Genomic DNA, 23,428 nt, shown 5'->3' with positions numbered 1-23,428 from the left:
CCCCACGTGCCTGTCTCGCCCCCGCTACCCACCCATCCGACCCCAACCCATGTCCTGCCCCTCTCAGAACCTGCAACCCATCAATCCCCCCCTCCTTGTCCCCTGACCACCCCTTCCCAAGACCCCCCACCCTAACTGCCCCCCAGGACTCCACCCCCTACCCAACTCGCCCCACTCCCTGTCCCCTGACTGCCCCAACCCCATCCATCACCACCCCGACAGACCCCCGGGACTCCCACGCTTACCCAACCCCACCTTTTCCCAGTAGAAGGGGCGGTAAAAGCAGGGGAGCCCCGGGCCCTTTAAATAGCCGCGGGAGTCCCGCTGCTTCCCCAGAGCTCTGGCAGCTCTGCGAGTGGCGGGGAGAGCGGGGGAGGGGCCCCAGCTGAGAGCTCAGGCGGGCCAGACAGGACGGTCCTGTGGGCCGGATGTGGCCCGGGGACCGGAGTTTGCCCACCCGCCCACCCCTTTAGGAACCAGTTCTACACCGGCTTCTAAATTTAGCAACCGGTTCTTGCGAACCGGTGCAAACCAGCTCCAGCTCACCACTGGTCCTGACCCACTTTGGAGTCCCGACCCGCAGTTTGAGAACCACTGGTCTAGAGGCAACTAGGAGTTTGTTATAGGAAAACCAGCACTCACCGTTAAAACACATTTTCTGCAATAACTTCCTTGAAATGAAATCCTGCATTTAGGTTTGAAAATTACTCTTGCTCATGGTCAGTAGAAAGCTTTCACAGACAAGTGCCATCAAATTATGCAGAATTTAATGTCATTTACAAAATTTAAATTCTGGCCCTTTGTCTGCAACCTGTCAATATGAGACAAATTGAAACAGAGGTAGTACTATCTTCGTGAACTCTGTCTGCAAACTTTAATGCCTCTACTGCTGCTCGTTGCTTTCCCAGATTGCACCAGTGGGAAATTGTCTAGTTTCCTATCAGTTAAACTGAGGATATTTGGAGTCCTGTGGACAATGGTGGGACTTACAAGGCAACAGATTAATCTAACCCTGCAGCTTGGGGAAGCTATGAGCAAAAGCGGAGGAATCCACTGGAGCTGTCCATATAGATAGGGTTACCATACGTCCAGATTTTCCCGGACATGTCTGGCTTTTTGGGCCTCAAATCCCCGTCCGGGAGGAAATCCCAAAAAGCCGGACATGTCTGGGAAAATAGGGAGGGAGGGAGGGCCCAGCGATGCTCGGCCGGGGGCCGGCGGTGCTCGGCCTGGGGTGCGGGGCCGGGCCAGGGCCGGCGGTGCTTGGCCAGGGCCAGGCCGGGGCCAGCGGTGCTCGGCCGGGGGCCGGGGGCCGGGGCCGGGCCGGCGGTGCCAGGATGGGGCCAGGGGCGGCAGTGCTCGGCCGGGGACGGGGACGGCAGTGCTCGGATGGGGCCGGGACGGGGACGGGACCAGCGGTGCTCGGCTGGGGGCCAGTGCCCCAGGGCCCGAGCCGAGCCAGGCAGGAGACACTGGGGCCAGAGCCTCTTGGCCTGGGCCTGCCGGCCGCCGAAGGGAGCCACTTTGGAAGAGGGGTGTATTTTGATCAGGTCGATAGACCTTTAGAGAGCCTGACTGTACTATGTAGACTGGCTTCTCAAACTCCTCTTGAAGGGGACTCTGAATATTTTATTGCTTTACATTCTGCCATGGTATAGACTTGAACTGCTGTCATCACTTGCTCCCTTTTGTACTCTAGGAAAGTGAGGTCTCATAGAGATCAAAATAGGGAGGCTGAAGAGAAGCTAGATTCTATAAAGGCAACAATAATATTCCTCTATAGTGCCTCTGTGACCCTCAAATCCTGCGACACCTTGGCTCAGATGTTGCTAGGGTCTCTAGATACACACCCCACTTCTGCAGGCAATCTCTGGAGCCCTGCCTCATTCCATAATTTTGTTTGCCCACATCCAATTTCATATAATTGGTATAGGTCAGGGGTTCTCAAACTTCATTGCACCATGACCCTCTTCTAACAACAAAAATTACTACGCGACCCCAGGAGTGGAGGCCAAAGTCTGAGCCCACCCAAGCTCCACTGCCCCAGGTATGGGGCCAAAGCCCAAGGGCTTCAGCCCCAGGGCAGGGGACTGTAGCCTGAGCCCCACTGCCCAGGGTTGAAGCATGGGCTTCAGCTTTGGCCCTGCACAGTGGGACTTCGGCCCCAGTCCCCAGCAAGTCTAACACCAGCTCTGGAGACCCCATTAAAATGGGGTCGCAATCCACTTTGGGGTCCCGACTCACAGTTTATGAATCACTGCTCTACGCAATTATATTCTTGCTTCCCATTTTACCTCATATCAGTTTATGAGACTGTAACATGAGCATTGGCTTGGCTGTTTTTTTGTTTTCTTTTCTTTTCTTTCTTAAGGAAAAAGAAAGACCCCTCATTTTCTAGCTTGGAATACAGTAACAAGTGGATGGGGGGGTCCAATTTACTCTCAGTCTTGCATAGTTTTACACTCTGTGAGTGGTCCCATTGAACGTAAAGGGACTCCATTGACGATAGTGGGACTCCATTGGAGACAATGACACTACTCTCAGTGCATAAAGTTAAGCACATGTGTAAGTAAATCATTCAGGATCTAGAGAGATAAGTGTGGAGGTAAGAAAGATTAGCCCTGCTGCCTACCAGGCTGGCTGATAGACTTCTTCACCCACTGCCTTGTCAAGTTGTTTCTAGTTCTTTCAGCACATCTGGCATAGGTCAGACTAAAATGCAGACAATCCCAAGAGTAGGCGTCCATTTTGTTACTTTTTATTTTGTTTTTATTCCTGATAGTGGTGCTGGATGACAGCAAGCGGTTAGCAAAAAGGAAACTGATAGAAGAAAACCGAGAGAAGAGACGTCGGGAGGAGCTACAAAAAACAATTGGGCACAGACCCGAGCCAACAGACGAGGAATGGGAGCTGATCAAAATTGTCACTGAAGCACATGTGGCCACCAATGCACAAGGAAGTCACTGGAAACAAAAAAGGAAATTTCTGGTAGGAACTGTAACCTTGTACTCTGCTTTTGTTGCCAGTTTCTTTTATTCCCTCATAAGCCTCTTCCCAGCACTGTCCCCCAAATTTGTTTGTATGTTGACTGGTGAACTGTATGAAAAATCACATGAATCTCATAATTAGTGGTTGCCAGCTTCTGTGAATCTGGTCATCTGATCAAACTATGCAGCTAAAACGGGAACCAGAATGATATTGAGTAACAGACACAGCAGTTGGATCCCACTGTTTTGGTAGAGTAAGGAAAAATAGAAAGTACGTCTTACTCCTGATATGCTGGTGTCAGTCCATAATATAAATAAAGTCTTTTGTGTGTGCATGTGTATTCAGACACACTTCTCTACATATGGACAGATATCCAGCATGGCTTCAAGTAATAACACAAAAATCAGATTTTTTTAAAAATTGTGTTTTTATTGCCCCTTTGTTCAAAAATGAATACATTTATTTAAACAAAAAAAATGCTGGGAGGAGGAATTAAGCGCGGCAAAAACAGGATAATACATATACTACATCACTGGGATCGCAAAATATAGAAAGTCCCTGGGGACCTTTTCAGGGGAAAGGTCTATCTATTGAATAAGCTATAACTGAGATTCAGCCTAGAAAATAAAAGGAAGTTTGTGATGCTCAGCGCTTAAAAGGGATTTGTTTCATTTCTGATTCATTTTTCTAAATTTCAATTGTAAAGGAAATGAATGCAGAATACCAAATACTCCTGAAGCATACAAGAGTGATTAAAGTCATATGTCACAAATACCAAAGGGCCTCAAAGGAAAGTGAAACCTACTTCAGTCCAAGGTGCACCAGACCATAGAATGACCTCCAGGTGGAAATTCTCATATCTATAAGCACAGACACCTGCAGCATACTCCACTGCACAAATCTTGAGCCATCATTAAGCCCACTACAGGAAGTTTTGCATTTGAGTCAACTGATTGGTTTTTTGATGTTTACTCAGTTCCAACAGTGGATCACACATTTCTATATGTACGGTCACACACTGTTGTGTCAGGACATAAAGAAGATAACACAAAGACAATGAATATGCAAAGAGTGACGCAGTTGTTTTTGAAATTACTATGTAGCAAACTTTGCAGTTTGGTTTGGTTTAAAAGGGCAAGAACATGGATACTGTGTACTAAATTTTTTCCCCCTAACCTCCGTTGCATTAGTATGTTGAGTTACATAGCATGTGGGTTTTCCCAATTCTTTACAAATCAGATGCTTATGTACTCTATACAGAGCACCAGTTTTTCTTCTGACAGAAGTTAGATTTTGATTTTGACTGATGGCAGAACTGTAGGAAAATCTTTGACATTTTGCTTTTAAAAAAACCTATTAAGCCTGTGTTATTTATATTTTCAAACAGCAGTTTCAGCATCACTGTTCGAAGCTACTTCTGTAAATTTCATACACCTCAACTGTCTTGAAGGAGTTCTTCTCTAACTCCTGTGCAGTTTTAAACTTAGTAACGGAACAAAATGCTCCCTCCACATAGTGTTTGGCAGGTCTTTTGCAATTGCAAAGCCTTACTTTGAACACAGAAGAACAGCTTTGGATATGTGTGGGTTTTTTTAAAAAACAGAAGAAAGTATGCAAGTCTAAATTCAACTGAGGTGAAATTCACCCCTCTGCAGGATTTCAGGATAAAGTTTATACATATAAGCCCCACTTAAATCCTCAAAATAGGACTTACATGTTGCATAAGCCTTGTGCTGAAGCCCTGCAGAGGAACAAATTTCAGCCTAAATGAGCAAATGTTTAGGGAGTTCTTGTTTGATCCAAACTAGCTCCAATTTCAGCCCATCCCTAGTCTCAGTCATGTTAGCTCACCTCTGTAAATAGGTCTTGGCAGTTGGCTTGTGTTCTTTGTGATGTTATAACATTATAACCCTGGGTAGGCCAAGGAGCCCAATCCTACAGTGTGCTGAGCATCTTGTAGATAGGAGGTAATGAGTATCTTCAACTCCCTTTGATTTCAGGGGAGGTTGAAGGTACTGAGCAGTGGAAGGAGGATCAGCCCTAAATTTCCAAGCAGAAACACCTAAGCTTCTCCCACGAAATATGCATAGACACAAACAGGTAATTGCATGTGTAAAATATGCAGCTGCCCACACAAAATGGGTGTAATGGCACACTGATCACCCATTTCTTTATGTAATCACCTATTTTACAGACAGCTGCACATTTTATGGCTTGTTTTAGAAAAATTGCACCTATAGGGCCTGCATAAATAATGGTTAATGTTATTGTTTAATTTCATAGGAACAGAGTGGTGGACTTTATATATAATCCCTACCATATTATAAAAATTTATGAAAGATGACTTGAATGAAACAAGTTTTCCCTTTTAATGTATTTCTTAATATCTTTAGCCAGAAGATATTGGGCAAGCACCAATGGTTAATGCCCCAGAAAGTGGGAAAGTGGATTTAGAAGCCTTCAGCCAGTTTACAAAAATTATCACACCAGCAATTACAAGAGTGGTGGATTTTGCCAAAAAGTTGCCTATGTTTTGTGAGGTAAGAATTTCTTTTTTCTTTTTTTTTGCTTTATGCTATTCTAAATGCACCTGTCAAGAGAAACAATAGAAAGTAGTGTCATTGTGACATGAAAACACACAAAATTATATCTGAGCCTCATAAAATCCCACCACTTCCTGTTGACTTGAACCATGCAAGAATGAAGTGAAGAGGTAAGACCTTACTAACCAGTTCACTTTGTTTTAAATCAGATGGCTTAGAAGAATAAAAAATAGGATAAAAATCATCTCAGTGTCATTTAATTTCCTGTTTCCTATGATCAACCAAATCCCTTTTTTGTGGTTTTGTATGGGCCTAAACCAGTGGCAAAATCAATAAATCTTCCCTATCAAGAAGGGCACTTAAGCACTTGCATAACTTTAAGAAAATAGAAGAACAGGAGGACTTGTGGCACCTTAGAGACTAACAAATTTATTAGAGCATAAGCTTTCGTGGACTACAGCCCACTTCTTCGGATGCATATAAGAAAATACTTAACGCCCATTAACCCACTGGGACTTAAGAACATGCTTAAAGTTAAGCATTTACTTAAATGCTTTCCTACGTAGGGATGGAGTTAAGTATGTGCTTTAAGTTCCTTCCTGAATCCAGGACTAAGATACCTCCCTCACTGGCTCATTTGTACTGGATGGGATGTCAGCAAAAACCCAGGCCACAATCTGTCCCTCACACATCACCACGAGTGAAATGTAAGTTAGATGTACACTCCAAAAGAGTGGAAGCAACTAATAACACTTCACTCCAGAAGGATATTCAAATGTGTGAGATATACTGTAAGAGGAATATTTAAAATTAAATTTTAGTGTAATTAGGACATGCATAGGCCCTATTCTGATCTCACTCACACTGGTGGAAATCGGGAATGAATGTAAATTTGAGAGCAGTAGACAATGATGATGATTGTTCTCTTTACTTAAAAAAATGTTAACTTAAATTCTGGGCTGAATCGACTGGAAAATAACCTTGACATCTGAGAGTCTCCTGGGATCCACACCCATGGAAGTTCTGCAGCAGCAGCCGACTGCCTCCCTACTATCCCATCCTGCAGAACAGCACTTGACCCCACTGGTTATATGCCAAGAGAATGACCTTGGAAATGACAGTGAGCCTGCTCAGGGAGATCATCCAAAATCCAAACATGGGAATGAACCACTTCTTCCCCCATTGACTGAACATCAGTCAGGGAAGAAGTTCAAGGCAGGCACACCATTGTGCTCTTCCGTGGCTGACAGCTCAATCTCTAAGGTTAGTCAAGGAGAGCTGTTATGTCAGGTAATGCCCTCTGCCTACCCTGGCACCTACAAAAGAGGGTGCAGTAAGTATCAATAGCTGGCTCACTGTAAATAGCTCTCCCTGGCTAACCTGAGGATTGGCTCTGTCAGCCAAGAAAGCATGAAACAATGGCCAAGTATGAAGATCTAAAAATCCAAAGGGAGGCCCCTGCAGTACTCCAGTGTCTGAGAGGAGCTGTCTGCATCAATTTAGTGTTTGTGGTGGGAAGTTGCAGTGACATTCCAAGGCAGTCTTTTTAATTAGGAAACCTGGTCTATCAGACAACAGGCTGCAATGCCCATCTGACATCTCCTACCCCTCCTGGCCACACAGGGCCCACATGCTTCACAGTTTAAGCGAGTGGAAAGCATGAAGAAAATGAGTCAGGAGTTGTGTGGCACAACCTTTGTATGTTACACGTTTTGGCTAGGTCAGGCCTCCCTAGCAGCTGAGCCACCTTTTAAACTTTGGTCTACAGACACCAATATCTGACCAGGGCCAGCTCTAGGCACCAGTAAAACAAGCTGGTGCTTGGGGCGGCACATTTTTAGGGGCGGCATGGCCGGCGCCAGAATGCTGCCCCTAAAAATGTGCCCCAGCCGCCCTAGCTCACCTCCGCTGCTGCTGCCACCGCGCGCAAAACAGCTGATTCGCGCGCCGCTACTCGCCCTCCCTCCCAGGCTCTCAAGTCTGGGAGGGGGAGCAGCGGCGCGCGAATCAGCTGTTTTGCGCGCCGCGGCGGCTCGGGGTCTCCCCCTCCCTCCCAGGCTCTCAAACCTGGGAGGGAGGGGGAGATCCCGAGCGGCCGCGGCGCGCGAACCAGTTGTTTCGCGCGCCGCTGCTCCCCCTCCCAGACTTGAGAGCCTGGGAGGGAGGGGGAGAAGTGGCGCCCGCGCCGGGGCCACTCAGAGTCTCCCCCTCCCTCCCAGGTTTGAGAGCCTGGGAGGGAGGGGGAGACCCCGAGTGGCTGCGGCGCGGGCGCTGCTTCCCCCCCTCCCTCCCTCCTAGGCTTGAGAGCCTGCGGGGAGGAGGCGGGGCTGGGGATTTGCGAAGGGGCGGAGTTGAGGCGGGGCCGGGGGTGGGGTAATTAAAGAACGGGGGACGGGGGCAGCCAAAATTGTTTTTCCTTTGGGCGGCAAAAATCCTAGAGCCGGCCCTGTATCTGACAATAGAGTGAGAAACCATTCACAGTGAATACGAAGGGCCAGAAGAGCTGCCTTCTCATGTGGCCACAGATGTGGAATAAAGGAATGGGAATGGCAAACGTTAGTACTTATTTGAAAGGGACGTCGTCTGGCTAAAATGATTCACTTTTTTAAAAATGCAGGTGTCTTTACTTCGGTTACAAATAATCCTGCCTGGGCCAGACTCTGGCTGTGAATCAGTTTGCGAGGAAAAGCCCTTCCCTTCCCCACTTGGCCCCTGCACAAAGTTCAGACACAATCACAGTCCCTGCTGTCATGGGGCCAGAACAGTGCAGCTAACCTCTGCAAAAGAGACAGAGCAGCGAAGGGCCATGGCCCTTTTCCCCCATGCCCCGCCTGCTGCAAGAGGGGATGCACACTGTATTTTTATTGTTTCCCTATTGTACTTCCCTCAGCTTGGACAATGAAAATAGACTGGGCACCTGCTAGTCAGTCCCAGTTTCAGAGGCTCATGGGTTAGTAGCATGGTATCAGAGTTGTCAATGGTCCCAGTTTGGCTAAGACTGTGCTGAGTTTTGCCAATGCAGCTTTAGGTCACTTCAGTCTCAAAATCAAATTGTGAGCAGCCAAGTTCATATCTGTGGCCAGCAGGGGGCCCAGTGAGATGAACTCATCATTCACAGTCAACTGTAGATGCAGCCCTAATCTCTGGTGGGCATTCATTGCTGCTGGAAGATGAGAATCCTGATGCCAATGCCAACATCAACTGCAGCGTGGACAGCCTGTGCTCCAGGCAGGCTAGGAGGAAGCCAGTCCTGGCCCTAGCAGGCAGGATCCTACCTGGTCTGTCAGGAAGGCTCATTGCATACAGAGGTAGGATTCAAGTCCTGCCCAGCAATAAGGAGATAGGTGAGAAAATAGGGGAAGAACTGAAGAGGGTTAAAACAGGGAAGCAATGGATAGACAAAGAAGGGTAGAGACAGGGAAGGTATAGAGGGGAAGAATAGAGCTGGGAGGAGTGGGGGAAGGGAATATTTGAAATAGACAAGGAATTATTTTTCATTGTCGGGGGCTGGGCTCCAGCCGCCAGGAGGTTACATGCTTTCTGACGAATTACAGGTTATTTTCTATGCCCATCTTTCTTGCCCTTTTAAGGGGGAAAAGAGCTAAAAGAAACAAGTCCCTAAAACTTGCCAGAGTGGCCTCTCAACTTCCATCAGACCCAACCATGATATGCTACGGTGTGCAGGCTACTACAAGCACTGAGGGTGTTTTGTTTCTTTAAGAAAAATAAAATTGTGGTATTTTTAAAACAAATTAAGTCAAGGAACCATTTCTATTGGTCTTCAGTTTGGTAAAACCTTATTTTTACAAAGCCCACTTTTTGGACACAATTTAACCTAGCAATGTCCCTTCAACCATGGCCTGTGCAGTGTTTCTTTCGGGCTTATGGGAAAAGGTGCACCATAAAGAAGTTACAAGGGGGTTACGTGAGAGGTGGGAGGGTAAAGGAATTTCTTTGTTTATTAGATCAGTGGAAAAAATAATGAGTTGTTTGCTCATGTTATATCCCACTATTTACTTTTTTTCCTATAAAAACAACAAATTTTTTCTATGTATCTCCCTATCCTGTGCTTTTTATCTTTGTTTCTTTCCTCCTTCCTTGTCTCTCCTGCCATTTCTCATTTTTCTCTTTATTCCCTCTCTGTTTTCCCCCTTTCTTTCCCTCTCTCTTTTTTCTCTGCATTTGTCTCCCATTTACCATCTTTATATAATTGCTTTTTTTCTCCTTTTTTTTCTTTCTCCTTCTCTCCTCCCTTACTGGGTCTCAGCAGCCAAACCACAGCACTTCCTTTGGGAAGCTAAACTGCCACTTTCCCCATGCAGCCCATCTATGTGCAACTGCTGAGCTTGATGCAGAAGGAAGCTGACTTGCCCTGACTGGGACATGTCATTTTCCTTATGTATCTAACACTTTAGACCTGACTGGCCACACAGCAAAAATAACTGTGCAATCCTAGTCAATTTCTCTTTTTTCGCTGGCTCCATGTTTAAAACTCTTCTCCTATAGAACACTGCTTTTGCCTCTGTTAGCCAATTGTCCATCATCCATGCTGTAAGTTTTTCTACCAGATTAAATGTAATCATTATGCGAGTGAGTGCACAACTGCCAAAAACACACATTTACTTCACTTGAGATTCAAAGTGAAAAAATCATATCTTAATGTGAACCAAAAATGAAACAGATTTTCTCCTTTCTAGAACCCAATTAGGATTTAGCTTCATCTTCACGTAATTATCTACGTCATGTTTGCTGTTGACTTACAGTGACATCTTCAAAACAGTCTTGGAGATTTCACTCTTCTTTCATTATCATTTATTTATGTAGCTAGATAGTTTTATAGAAATGCTAAAAAGGGCACCTATTCCTACTATGCAGGCACCTTAGAAATAACATATAAATACAACCTAAGTGCAGTAATTCAGGAATTATCCTGCTCAAATAGTTCCCCATCTTTGGCATTACAATTCCCTCTCACTCCCTATACTTCCTCCCACCATTTTCAAACCCTGGGAAAAAGATGAGCCTTGCAACATGCCTTGAAGATAATGATCCAAATTCTGCTGTCAGTCACCCCAGCATACCACTAAAGGCAACTGAGTCACACTGCTATAGCTGAAAGCAGAATCTGGCTCATTGTCTCTTATTAAATGCTGATATCTGATGATTTCCAAAATATTACAGGAGGAGATTTCAAAAGTGATTAAAGGAATAAGGAGCACAAGTCCCAACCACTTAGGCATTTTTTAAAATCTCCTCTAGAGACAATATTTGTTTTACAACTTTTACTAAAAACCTGCCCACAATTATAGATTTTCCCATGTGTGATCATTTCCCCCCCTATTCCTAGGTCAGAAAAGTAAGAGGTGCAGTATTGTTGTAACCAAAGAAACAACTGATAGTATTAATTTGTCGATTAAACCTTGCAGAATGCTTTTCAAATGGAAAGTGATATTATGAAAATGTATTGGACTAGCTTTTCAAACCTGCTTAGCCTCCAGCAGCCCCATTGAGAACAGCACTTCTGAAAATTTGATCCCTTCATTTTAGTGCCTTAACGAGATCTGAGGTCTTCTGAAATTCTGACCCATTAGTACTTCATTACGATGATATGATATATTAATTTCCAATGGAAATTGGGTGGAATGAACCCACTCAGAGGGATGGCAAAATATATAATACACACAGTTGTTAGCTTTTGTGGTGTGTCATTCATATTTGGGAGTATTTAGTCAATCAGCTGTATGGTGTGTAACAGCGTTAATAGTATATTTAGCAGCCCTGGATGTTTATTGAGAGTAACATGGATTTTATTGTATTTCAAAACTAAGTTTGCTTGAAAACTCTGGTTAGTGCAGACTGTTTCATTATCATGTGTAATCTCTGCAGCTGCCATGTGAAGACCAGATAATCCTTTTGAAAGGCTGCTGTATGGAGATTATGTCCCTCCGAGCAGCAGTGCGCTACGACCCCGAGAGTGAGACTTTAACACTAAATGGGGAGATGGCAGTGACAAGGGGTCAGCTGAAAAACGGGGGTCTCGGCGTAGTGTCTGATGCCATCTTCGACCTGGGCATGTCGCTGTCCTCGTTTAACTTGGATGACACGGAGGTCGCCCTGCTCCAGGCTGTGCTGCTCATGTCATCAGGTGAGAACGAGAACGTATTGGGCACCACCAGAGCTTTTATAACCACCCCGTGTGAAGTTCTGGTTCATTGTATCTGCGGCAAATCTCTCTCTAAAAAAAAGCAGAGGGTATTTTAAATATAGGAGCACTGGCTAAGGCATCACTAGAATGATGCAACTGAAATCCTTGGTTATTGCATCACACTGGGGCTTAGAAACTATGTGGATGAGCACGAAAAAAAAAACTTGATGATAGATAATGGTGGCCTTGGTCTCAGACCATGTGCAAACAGTGTAGAGGTCTGAGGTGGTTTGGTTGCTGGAAAGGGATCAGTGATGTAGCTGAGTCTGGGCCAACATTCCCTGGCTTACAAATAGAGAGCCCGGCATCAGCCATCCTCAGGCTAAGTTCTCTAAGGCCTGGGCTTCACTACGGGGAGATCAATGCTGCTGCGATCGATGCAGCAGGGATCGATTTAGCGGGGCTAGTGAAGACCTGCTAAATCAATGGCAGAGTGTTCTCCAGTCGACTACAGCATGCCAGCTCTCCGAGAAGAGTAAGGGAAGTCGACCACAGATCATCTCCCATCGATGCAGCACAGTGAAGACACTGGAGTAAGTCAACTTAAGCTACGTTGACTCCAGCTACCTTATGGAGTAGTATAACTTAGGTCGACTTACCCCATTGTGAAGACAAGCCCTAAGTGTCCTGCTCTTTTGCTCTAGCTCAGGGTGCTGTAACGTACAGGACTGAGAATGTGGTTCATGGGCAACGACAGACCTGACAACTTGTGGGAGAGGAGGGGTTGAGACCACTTTAAGTCTTGAATAGTGAACAATACATAGGGCAGGGGTTTACATTGACTTTCCTGATCATTTGCATTCATTTGACATTTCCACTGAAAACGTCTGAGTCTCTGTTTATTTTCCAAAGCCTTGGCTTGTAAAACAGTGATTTCAGAAGGCATTTCCATAGGAACTTCTTTCTTGAAAGTAACCTTTAAATGTTTTCTCATAAAGGAAGCATTTTCACAGCCAGACTGGCGCATTGCTTCAGGGCTGATTTCGAGGGAGGAGCACTGTCTGCTGAATTGCCAGCACCACTGAGTGCAGTTCATAGGTGTTCCTGGAGGCCTGCTCACCTTGTGCCTTCCCATGGGATCCTCCATCCCGTTTTCATGAATGTAAACTCACTGCCTGTAAACCCTAGATGCAAGATCTCAGCCAACCTTGGTTGAAAAGCTGCAAAAGACTTTGAGTGAGATATCCTTCATTAGATAGGAGGTTAATCTGATAGTTAAGTTTAGTCTCTAGAAAGCATGTTATAATTTTGTTTTTTATGTAACCATGTGTTTCCAATATTCTTACTCACCATCTCCTGAATGTCTAGACTTTGATAATAAACTTATTCTTGTCTTCACTATAAATATATCTCAGTGCTGTGGTGTTAAGTAAAATACTGGTCCTGAGCTGAATCTTATAAGCTGCTGTACGTATTGTTCCTTTGGGGGCAGCAGACACAATGTTTCTATAAGTAGTCAAGGGCTGGATATCAAAGGGGAATGCTTCAAAGGGACTTGGGGACTGGGGTGCACCTATTGTTAACTGGTAAGGACAGTAAGGGCTGGCATGGCACAGAGGAGAGTGCTTGGGTGGCTACAAGGCTGGTGATGTTAGAAAGCTGACATCCAGCTAAGCACAAGCAAGACTCACTGACACTGGACGCAGGGGGAACAAGGTGACTCACAGTCCTGGGTACCCCAAGAATTGTCACACTGGTGTAGTCAGCAGGATGAGGGGATGTCTTCTTTGCCTTCTACATAAATCCCCAAAGTTCTTTGTCAGTAGTCAGAGTACAGGCTAACCACCTGTGGCATGTTTTGCATCTCTGCTTCTTCCCTGTTGACTTCACCTCTCTTCGTTGACTTTGTATGTAAATGGGCATCTATTGTGTTGGCTTATAATGCTTGATTTACATCCTGACAAAGAGACCAGTGAATAAACATCTCTTTGTCTAACAGAAAACCAGTTTTTTCATCTCTGCTGGTGGCTAATACCTTGCTGCAGACTCTATGAGCATATCTTCAGTATCTATACAGAACTCCTTACCTAGTATCTGTACATACATTTCACAACAGCATTAAAGACCATGTGAGCTGGGTTTCATTTAAGATCTAATGTGACATTCTTTGGTGAACTAGAATGTACATAGCAGAATCAGGATATTTCTATATCCCTCTTGCCAGCTGGCATTGAGGGCTTCTTGGGTCACAGTTGTAGGTCTGCCGCTGAAAGGGAAAACAAAGACAGGAGAGAATTGTAATTTAGAGGGGGCAGGATTTTTGATGAAGGAAGTTTTTATTCATAATTATTTGTAACACAGTAACACCTGGAACCCCAGCTGAGATCAGGGCTCCATTACGCTAGGAAATGAACATACCAATAATAAGAGACTTACCTGCCTGAATAGCTTGCATTTTAAGAGGACTAGACAGACAAAGAGTAGGAGGAAGGAACCATTACTATCTTTGGGGTACAGAGAGATTAAGTGAGCAAGAAAACATGGGAAGTTTATGACAGAGACAGGATTTGAACACAGATGTCCTGAGTCTCAGTCCAGTGCCTTTCTTACATAGTCATCCTTCCTCTCTTGATTTTGATTAGGAATTTATTATTGTAAATGAATACATTCATCGTGTTTCTTTTTACCTACAGATCGCCCAGGTCTCCTCAGTGTTGAGAGGATAGAAAAATGTCAAGAAGGTTTCCTCCTGGCCTTTGAACACTACATTAATTACAGAAAACATCACGTTGCACACTTTTGGCCAAAACTGCTGATGAAAGTGACAGATCTACGAATGATTGGAGCCTGCCACGCCAGCCGCTTCCTGCACATGAAGGTGGAATGCCCCACAGAACTCTTTCCCCCTTTGTTCTTGGAAGTGTTTGAGGATTAGAAAGACTGGAGTGGTTCTCAGAATTCCTATAGCACTACTGGCTGTCATTTCATTCCATTGCCTAGCTCTTCTTCTGTTCTTTTTGGTTTTTTTGTTTGTTTGTTTTGTTTGTTTTTGTTTTGTATAGACATTGATGAAAATGTCCCTTTAATGCGGGTACTTGTGACTATTGCATTTTGTCCTTCAGTCCCTTGATGTGAATGCTTTGACAGCTTAACAGTGAAAACACAAACAAACCAATCTTGATCACCAGCACTTAAGTGGTCACCAGCTCACATCCATCACTGCTTGGGGAAATGGGAAGATAAAATTGAAGTGGCAGAAAATAAACAGGCCTCCAAGGCAAAGCACTTTGCCCTGCCTTTTTCCCAGTATTACCTCATTTTGCAAGCCACAAGTGAGATACAGTGTCTAGTTTTCCATGGTCATTCTAAGTGTAACCATTATCATTGTGACCTAAGAATACCATCATCACTGTGATTGCATCACATCCTTGGGATTATGACATGGATCATAAATATCTGTGTTCTCTACAATCAATTCTTTTTTCAAATACACAGTGGGGAGGAGGGGTTGATATATTTTTTTTCATTTGTACAAAATGAGGGCAAAATCCTTCAGCCCTTGCTCAGTTAAAACTCTAGATGACTTCAGTGGGAGGTCTACTGGAATAAAGACTGAGGGCTTGATCCTGTGAGGTGTTGAGCTCTTCCAACAGGTGCAGGGAGCCGTTAACTCAGGTTGACTTCAGGAGAGGAAATGAAGGGGGATGTCACATCAACATCCAAGTGGCACTGGAAGGGATGGGCACTTGGCAAGTCTCGGTATGCACTCAGCACTCTGCAGGAATGGGTTTTTTATCCTGGCTGCAGGATATGCCCAGGGTTACGCAAAGATACAAATGATCACAGGGAGAAAAAAATGATTATGCTGAACTCCAAATAGGATAGAAACCTATCCTATTACTAGTTATGCTCCAGACTGTACAGCTTTATCCCAGTAACATGTAGAGTATGTCTTGAGAGTAATCTCTGATAGATAAATACATAGGAAACTTCAGCATCTGTCTTAAACATATTGCCATCTTTTTGTACCTTTTTGTACGTGCATTGTTATTTTGATTGGCTAGATTCTCTCTCGATTCCCTGAAATCAATTATTTCTATTGACTGCACTAGTAGGAGCTGAACTGAGCAACAACAGGATGTCCTGCTGCTGAAATCTGCCAGCCAGCGCTCCTGGCACTCATTTGGGCCTTTTTCAAGGGCATTATGAGTAGAGATTCCTCTGTTTCATCCGTCCTCATCACAGGGTGATAGTCTCTGAAGTTTTATGAACTCCAGGCCAGGCAAGTCTCCTGGTTTATCTATAAGTGGGATACATCAGAAGGATATCCTCTTCCTGGCAACTGAAAAGATTTAGTACAGCCTCAGACTATGTTTCATGCTCCCTCTGTTGCATTGTGCATTCACATATCAATAGATAACAAAGACAGAAGGGGAGGTATCTTTTCCTGCTCAACTAGGCAGGCATTGTGATAATTGGACATTCAAAGCTAAAGGCCCTAATCTAGCCCTAGGTGTTTGATTCGTGAAAATGTGGTACTAGGAAAACTTTCATTGTGGGCAAAACACCAGGGGAATTTTGAAATTATTTTCACTCCTGCTGCAATGCGAAGAAAGCATTTGGAATACTAACGGTCATATTTTCAGCCAGGCTGAATACCTGCCGCCGTTTTTATTGGTGCAACTTGCATCTATACCTGCAATGAGTTGTGAGCATTAATCTTAGTAGTTTACATATTGGACTTCTAAGATTTGTGCCCAAAATTCCATGTGGGTGTAAAACACACAGGTGCATTTTTTGCAGGCACAAGGGAAGCCAGGCCACTGGAAACTTGCTCTTAAATGTTTGGTTTTTGTATGAGGTTAAAAACACCTGTTGGCTCCCATTCCTCCACCTTCCCCCAAAGCAAATGTTTGAATGACACCATTCTCCAGATTGTTTTGCAGTAAAACCCAGAGTATGTCATGGGGTCAGGGACATCATCCAGAATACTGGGGGTTATACTTGGAATCAAAACCCATACCAAATAATGAGAATTATGGGTTTGGTCCTGCAAACTCTTCCTCAGATGTGCAGTCTCAAGAAAGTCAGTCAGTAGTGTGAGAACTGCTCACACGAGTCAGGGCTTGCATGAGCAGTTCCTAACTGCATGCATTAAAAGAAAAATAATTGCACAAATCTTAAAATCAAATTAGTTAGAATGACAGATATCTGTAGAAATTAAATAAAATAGTTGATCCATTTCTTGCTTCTGTTTTCCAGATCTGGTAAGCAAAAATAAAATGAAACATACAAACCTTTTAGAGCTGTATTCTGCCCCTAATCTTCATGGGAAACGCCCACTGATGCCAGTGAGAATCCCACACATGCTCCTAAGGCTATCTATGACTAATTTAGTGTACAAAAATTTGATCGTGCCGCAGGTGAAAGAGGGAGAAAAACACTCTTCTTTCTGGAAGCTACCAGTGTTGGCAACTCACAATTTTATTGCAAGTCTTGAGATATCTGCTGTTTTTCTGATAGCCCCTGCTCTGGGAATCATGTTGTTACATGATTTTTTTACATCATGATTTTTTCTGGTGCTTTTGGTTGTAGAAAAAAGCTTGAAAATGTGAAACTCAAATGTTCAAAATGTAGAAGGCAAATAAGAACTCAAAACTGACAATTTAGAACTCTCACGATTTTTAAGCCAATCTTGTGATTTTGGGGGCCTGGTTCATGACTTTTGAACCCTTGGGATTGGCAATTCTGAGTTATTCAAAATAAATAGGATAGAAAAGGTAAGAGTTGTACAAAAAACAAAAACAAAAAAGATTAGTCATCTGACTCAGGACTCAGGAAAGCTTCATCAGTCTGATCCAGCACTGAGAATAAACACTTTACAGGCTGGCTGCTGTTAAAATGGCTACTGGTACGTGAACCTGTCCCCATTGACTCTAACAAGCAAAGCAATGAGGTTTAAAAGTATTAGATTTAGCAGATTACACTATTGAGTGCCTGGAATTAGGCACTGAACTTGTATTTAAATGTCCGAATCAGTGGGTGAATTTCCAAGATGTTGACTTCATTGGGAACTGTGACTACTCAGTATCCTGAAAAATCAGTCCACCTCTATTTAAGTGACTAAACATGGATTTCGGTGCCTAATGTTAGGAAAACAAGCCTGAAAATGTTGGTGAGTGTTTTTAGCAATGAGTACATATAGCAGTATTTTTTAACCCTTTTTTTATATTAAAGGTATGGGATCTGGCAGTAATTCATTGCAGTGAATTACCAGTATTTATCAATCCAAAACCAATATCCATCTTTTAGTTTAACAGATATGATCTAGTGACATTTAAGGCCCTGCTTCCATACCAGTTTTACATTGTCTGTCTTCATTAATTTCAGATTTACACCAGTGCATAATTAGAACCTATATTAGGCTCTGATCTTGCAAACACTTGCTACTGGACTTAGCCCCTCTTCCTGCAATGACTTATGCACATGATTAAATTTGCATACATGCGTAGTCCCAAGTCTTTGCAGGCTCAAGAACATAGTGCTTGCTACTGTGAGTAACAGACTTTAATGTGACTAACTATTACCAGTAGTAAGCACTACACCCAGTAGTATTTGTAGACTAAGGCCTTCTGACTGAGTGCAACAGAACTGAACTTTTCAGTGCAGTCCATACTCTTGTGTTTGATGGTGCCACATAACTCTCATTTTTGCTCTCTGGTCTAGAGGTATAGCAAGTTGGGTCTTTTATTCATGATTCTTTCTGTCAACCCAGCTCTTTCATTGTCATCTTCACTGTTTTTGCCCTACATAATACATGCCTATAGATTTTATTCCTTTCATCTGGCATCCCAACTTAGTTCCAATATTTAAAATAACGTATATACAGTGTGATAATGATTTTTGTTTACACTCTGCCAAAATGTAGACTTTAAAATTAGACCTCTAAGGTCCAAAATCATCTTTGAGGTAAATGCTTGCTCCTTCAGGGGTCGGTTTCAGAAAGAAAAAAGAAAAAAATGACCAGAGGGAGAAATCAGAAATCAGCCTAGGTAGGGCTGTTGATCACAAGCAGAGCATGTCATTGTTAGTGATGTATTTTTATGCTATGGAACTCTAACCTGTATGTGTCATATTGACTTTTTGCTGCATGAATCATACACTATAAAAATCAGTCTTATTGTTTTGAGACGTAGCCCACATTTGTAAGGCTAAACCTTTTTCAGTGACAGAATCAAAATCAGCAACCAAGGAACATTCTTCTCTCTCTCTCACTGTGAGAGCAGTTAAAAGTGTCCAATACTTGTCTTTTCACTAACGTAGAGGCTCCAGGACCTAAACAAGCTCTTAATTTGTCCTGTTGTTGTAATAATATGGAACTGATGACCAGCTGTTTCCTTTTGATATTGCTATGATATGATCCCTATTTAAATTTTATATAGAGAAATTTTATTCTAGTGCAATAGAGATTTATTTTCCACGTAAAGATTCAAAGTAATGTGAGCACATCTTTTTACAACAGAATAATCTTGTTTTAAAAAAAAAAGGTTTGGCCTTATCACAAAGTTTTACCGTGTTGTATAAATGTTTAGCAAATGCAAAGAGTATGCATTTCTTGTGTGTATCCACATTGACTGCCGTCGCCTTCAAAAGCAATATTGTGCAAGTAAAAGTTTTTTGTGACTGTCCATTGCACAGTTTACCTACTTTAAAAGCTAACCCTATTTATGCACAAGACAATCAAATGTAAATCTGCATCAGCCAGATGGTGTAGATTAAATTTGTTTAAATTACTGAGCACAATGTAAAACATTAAAAGACACTTTATTTAATTACCCATTTAATGTTGGTATAAATAATATCAGGGCATGAACTAGCTGACACACTGTAATTTCTTTTTCTCTTTTCATACTTTCTTAACTCTTCATTTTTAATTTGTTCACAACTACATCAAATTAGTCTTTCATGCCATTTCTTTAAAAAAGACAAAAGGTTAACTTTTTTTATTGTTATCATTGGTTTCATGCCCTGAGGGTAAGACAAACATTACACGGTATAATGAGAGACAGTACTTTGGATGATGTATTTTTTTGCAAACAGGAGTAAGTGATATGCTATATCAGTAATATTTTTTCAGCCTAAAATATATATATATTAAAAATCTGTGACCACAAATGTTTTAAACTATCCGAAGAGAAAATTTGTATATTTGGGGGGAGAATAATTTTTACATAGCTTTTGTATGCAGATATTCAAATGTAATTATGAATATAGTGGGCCTAGATAACTGTGTAAGCTTGAATTCTAAAATGAAAAAGCTTATAACTGACCTGTTTTCAGTCTCTCTCTTTTTTTCTTCCAGAATGTTTAATCTGGGCTGTTACGTAGTTGTAAAGTGCTATGCAGTGCTACACTGGGAATGACGGGGTCTGAGATGAGCCTTATATTGCTCCCCAACCTGTTCACACTTCTGTTCTTTTAGGCTTTTCGCATCATATATAATCTCTCCTCTCATATACACTCTCTCCTACAATGGTTCTGATTCTCCTCTTGTTCACACCAGTTTAACTTAATTTACTTCAGTGGAGTTACTCCTGATTGACATTAGTTATGTTTTAAAATGAACACCTTTTTTCCTTGTTATGTTAGAAGCATAGACCCAGAGGAGTTAGATTAAAAACACAAAAATACTCTTGCTGGAAGGCTGCAATGTAACACTACTGTATTTCTGAGAATTCAGACCAATTACACATAGGGCTGTCAAGTAATCACAATTAACTCAAGCAATTAACACAAAAGAAATTAACTAGATTAAAAAAATTGATTGTGATTAATCGCAGTTTTAATCGTACTGTTAAACAATAATAGAATACCAATTTAAATGTATTATAAATATTTTTGAAGGTTTTGCTACAGTTTCATATATATTGATTTCAATTACAGTACAGAATACAAAGTATACAGTGCTCACTTCATATTATTTTTATTATAAATAATAATATTCAGTTCACCACATACAAGTACTGTAGTGCAATCTTTATCGTGAAAGTGCAACTTACAAATGTAGAATTATTTTTATATAACTGCACTCAAAAACAAAACAATGTAAAACTTAGAGCCTACAAGTCCACTCAGTCCTACTTCTTCTTCAGCCAATCGCTCAGACAGACAAGTTTGTTTACATTTACAGGAGATAATGCTGCCTACTTCTTATTTACAATGTCACTTGAAAGTGAGAATAGGAATTCACATGGTGCTAGATATGCTAAACATTCGTATGCCCCTTCATGCTTTGACCACCATTCCAGAGAACATGCTTGCATGCTGATGATGCTGGTTAAAAAATAATGTGTTGATTAAATTTGTGACTGAACTCCTTGGGGGAGAATTGTATGTCTCCTGCTCCATGGTTTTACCCACATTCTGCTACATGCCGATCTGACAAAATGCAAAGAAGGTACCAATACGAGATTTCTAAAGATAGCTACAGCACTCCACCCAAGGTTTAAGAGTCTGAAATGTCTTCCAAAATCTGAGAGGGATGAGGTGTGGAACATGCTATCAGAAGTTTTAAAAGAGCACCACTCCGATGTGGAAACTATAGAACCTGAACCACTAAAAAAGAAAATCAACCTTCTGCTGGAGGCATCTGACCCAGATGATGAAAATGAAGGTGCATTGGTTTGCACTGCTTTGGATCGTTATCAAGCAGAACCAGCCTGTCTCACTTTCAGGTGACATTGTAAATAAGAGGCAGGCAGCATTATCTCCCATAAATGTAAACAAACTTATTTGTCTTAGTGATTGGCTGAACAAGAAATAGGACTGAGTGGACTTGTAGGTGCTAAAGTTTTACGTTGTTTTGTTTTTGAGTGCAGTTATTTTTTAACATAATTTTGCATTTGTAATTTGCACTTTCATGATAAAGAGATTGCATTACAGTGCTTGTATGAGGTGAATTGAAAAATAATGTTTCTTTTGGGGGGGTTACTGTGCAAATATTTGTAATAAAAATAATATAAAGTGAGATCTGTACATTTTGTATTCTGTGTTGTAATTGAAATCAATATATTTGAAAATGTAGCAAAACCTCCAAAATATTTATAATTAATTTAAATTGGTATCCTATTATTGTTCAACAGTGCAATTAAAACTGCAATGAAGCACAACTTTTTTTTTAAACTTGCAATTAATTGCAATTATTTTTTAATTGTTTGGCAGCCCTAATTACATGCAAGATCCCAAAACCAGAGAAAGACAAAGCAGGCTGCTCCCTAAAAAAACAGAGAGGCACAACTCACCCCATCTTACTCTAGGCTGGGGTAGCTGCAAACTGATCCTACACTTCCCTACACCTCTCACCTGCAAACACTACCAGAAACCCCCCACTCCCATTCTTAAATTGCTAACTTGCAATTTCAAGACAATCCTCAGTATACCACATTCCAAGTCTAGACAGTGCAAGTGTGAGAGGAGAATGAGATCCCCTGTCTGCTCACACACCCCATTTCTCTCTCACATGCACACACTCCCTCTCTTCCCTGTTGGTGCTGCTTCTCTTCTTTCACACTCTCTCTCTTTTTCCATCCTTCCCCTTTCACAAGCCTTCTGTCTTTCCCTTCTCTATCTCTCTCATCTACCTCATGGGGATGGGCTAGACCTGGAGATTGTAGTGGATATAGTTTCCCAATACTTCCTGATGGGACCTACAGGTTAGGATGTAGGTTCAGGGTGCTTGGCACAGGCTTTCCACTGGCTGAGTCTGGTCCCAGGATAATGGTCCTGGTTCCCCCAGACCCCAACAGCATCCCTGGTGCCAAGAATCTCCAGCAAGATACTGAGCTTTGTCAACTTCTACTGACGCTTTGCAGGGTCAGGTCTTTCATGCCCATGTGCACCTAAAGGGTCTGCACCTGCTCCCATTGCCATCCATGGGAACAGGACCTGGCCCTTAAGGAAAAGGACAACATTTTCAAATTTGGTACCTAAAGTTAAGCATCTAAATCCATATTGAAGCATCTAATTTTAAGTACCCAAGTTTGAAAATTTTGGCCAAGATCCTTTGAAGCGCTGAGGTGATGTCAGTAATGAAGGAGGGTGCGCAGCACCTCACAGGCTCAGCCCATGCATGAAGGGGAAATAAGGGGAACCTTTTACCAGTAACGACTGAATTATTTGCTGCTTAACACCTTGGTTATATGTATCTAAAATACAATTATGCCCAAGATAAAATTGCTGCTATTTACATAGCTCATTTCAGTTGGTTATTTCTGAAGTTTCTGCTGCGTTGAGCTTTGTTGTTTTAACTGGTGAATTCTCTGTTTGTCACAAAAAGAGCTCAAATTGGATCAAATACCAGCACCGGCAAATAGGAGCATGATGGTCATTTGCGGGCAAAATTGGTGTGTGGGTGTGTCTGTGATTATATATATAAATAATTACATTAAAAAATTAAAAGCATGTTAAAGTGGCAAATTCACCACCTAAAAGTTAGAAAATGTCAGTATTAAGGGTGCCTGTGCAACCTTAATTCAGCCTCCGTTAGTGTACGCTAAGAGGCAGTCTTGAACTACATGATCACATACTTGCTTGTACATTAACTTCAATGGGAGAGGCTGGGTGCTCATTCCTTTTGAACACTGGGCCACTTGTTTTCGTATCTAAATATGGAGTTGGAAACCTAACTTCAGGTATCTATTTTTTTTTAATCTTGGTCTCGTATGTGTGTGTGTGTGTGTGTGTGTATAAATAT

General features: G+C 42.4%; 1 protein-coding gene across 10 annotated transcripts in view; it reads left to right on the top strand.

The window, feature by feature from the left end:
* THRB (thyroid hormone receptor beta) overlaps window positions 1-20,005 on the top strand; it is a 256,180-nt gene extending 236,175 nt beyond the window's left edge. For all 10 annotated transcript variants that reach the window (XM_065583495.1, XM_042840240.2, XM_065583492.1 and 7 more), the window contains 4 exons: window positions 2,783-2,988; window positions 5,382-5,528; window positions 11,418-11,676; window positions 14,370-20,005. In XM_065583495.1, the coding sequence (XP_065439567.1) occupies window positions 2,783-2,988; window positions 5,382-5,528; window positions 11,418-11,676; window positions 14,370-14,611 (854 nt within the window). In that variant the 3' untranslated portion in view covers window positions 14,612-20,005. The remainder of the gene's footprint in view (window positions 1-2,782; window positions 2,989-5,381; window positions 5,529-11,417; window positions 11,677-14,369) is intronic.
* Window positions 20,006-23,428: the final 3,423 nt, after the last annotated feature.

The sequence above is a fragment of the Chrysemys picta genome, chromosome 2 (genome assembly GCF_011386835.1).
Source record: "Chrysemys picta bellii isolate R12L10 chromosome 2, ASM1138683v2, whole genome shotgun sequence".
Taxonomy (NCBI): Eukaryota; Metazoa; Chordata; order Testudines; family Emydidae; genus Chrysemys; species Chrysemys picta.
This window is presented reverse-complemented; position numbering and strand designations above follow the sequence as displayed.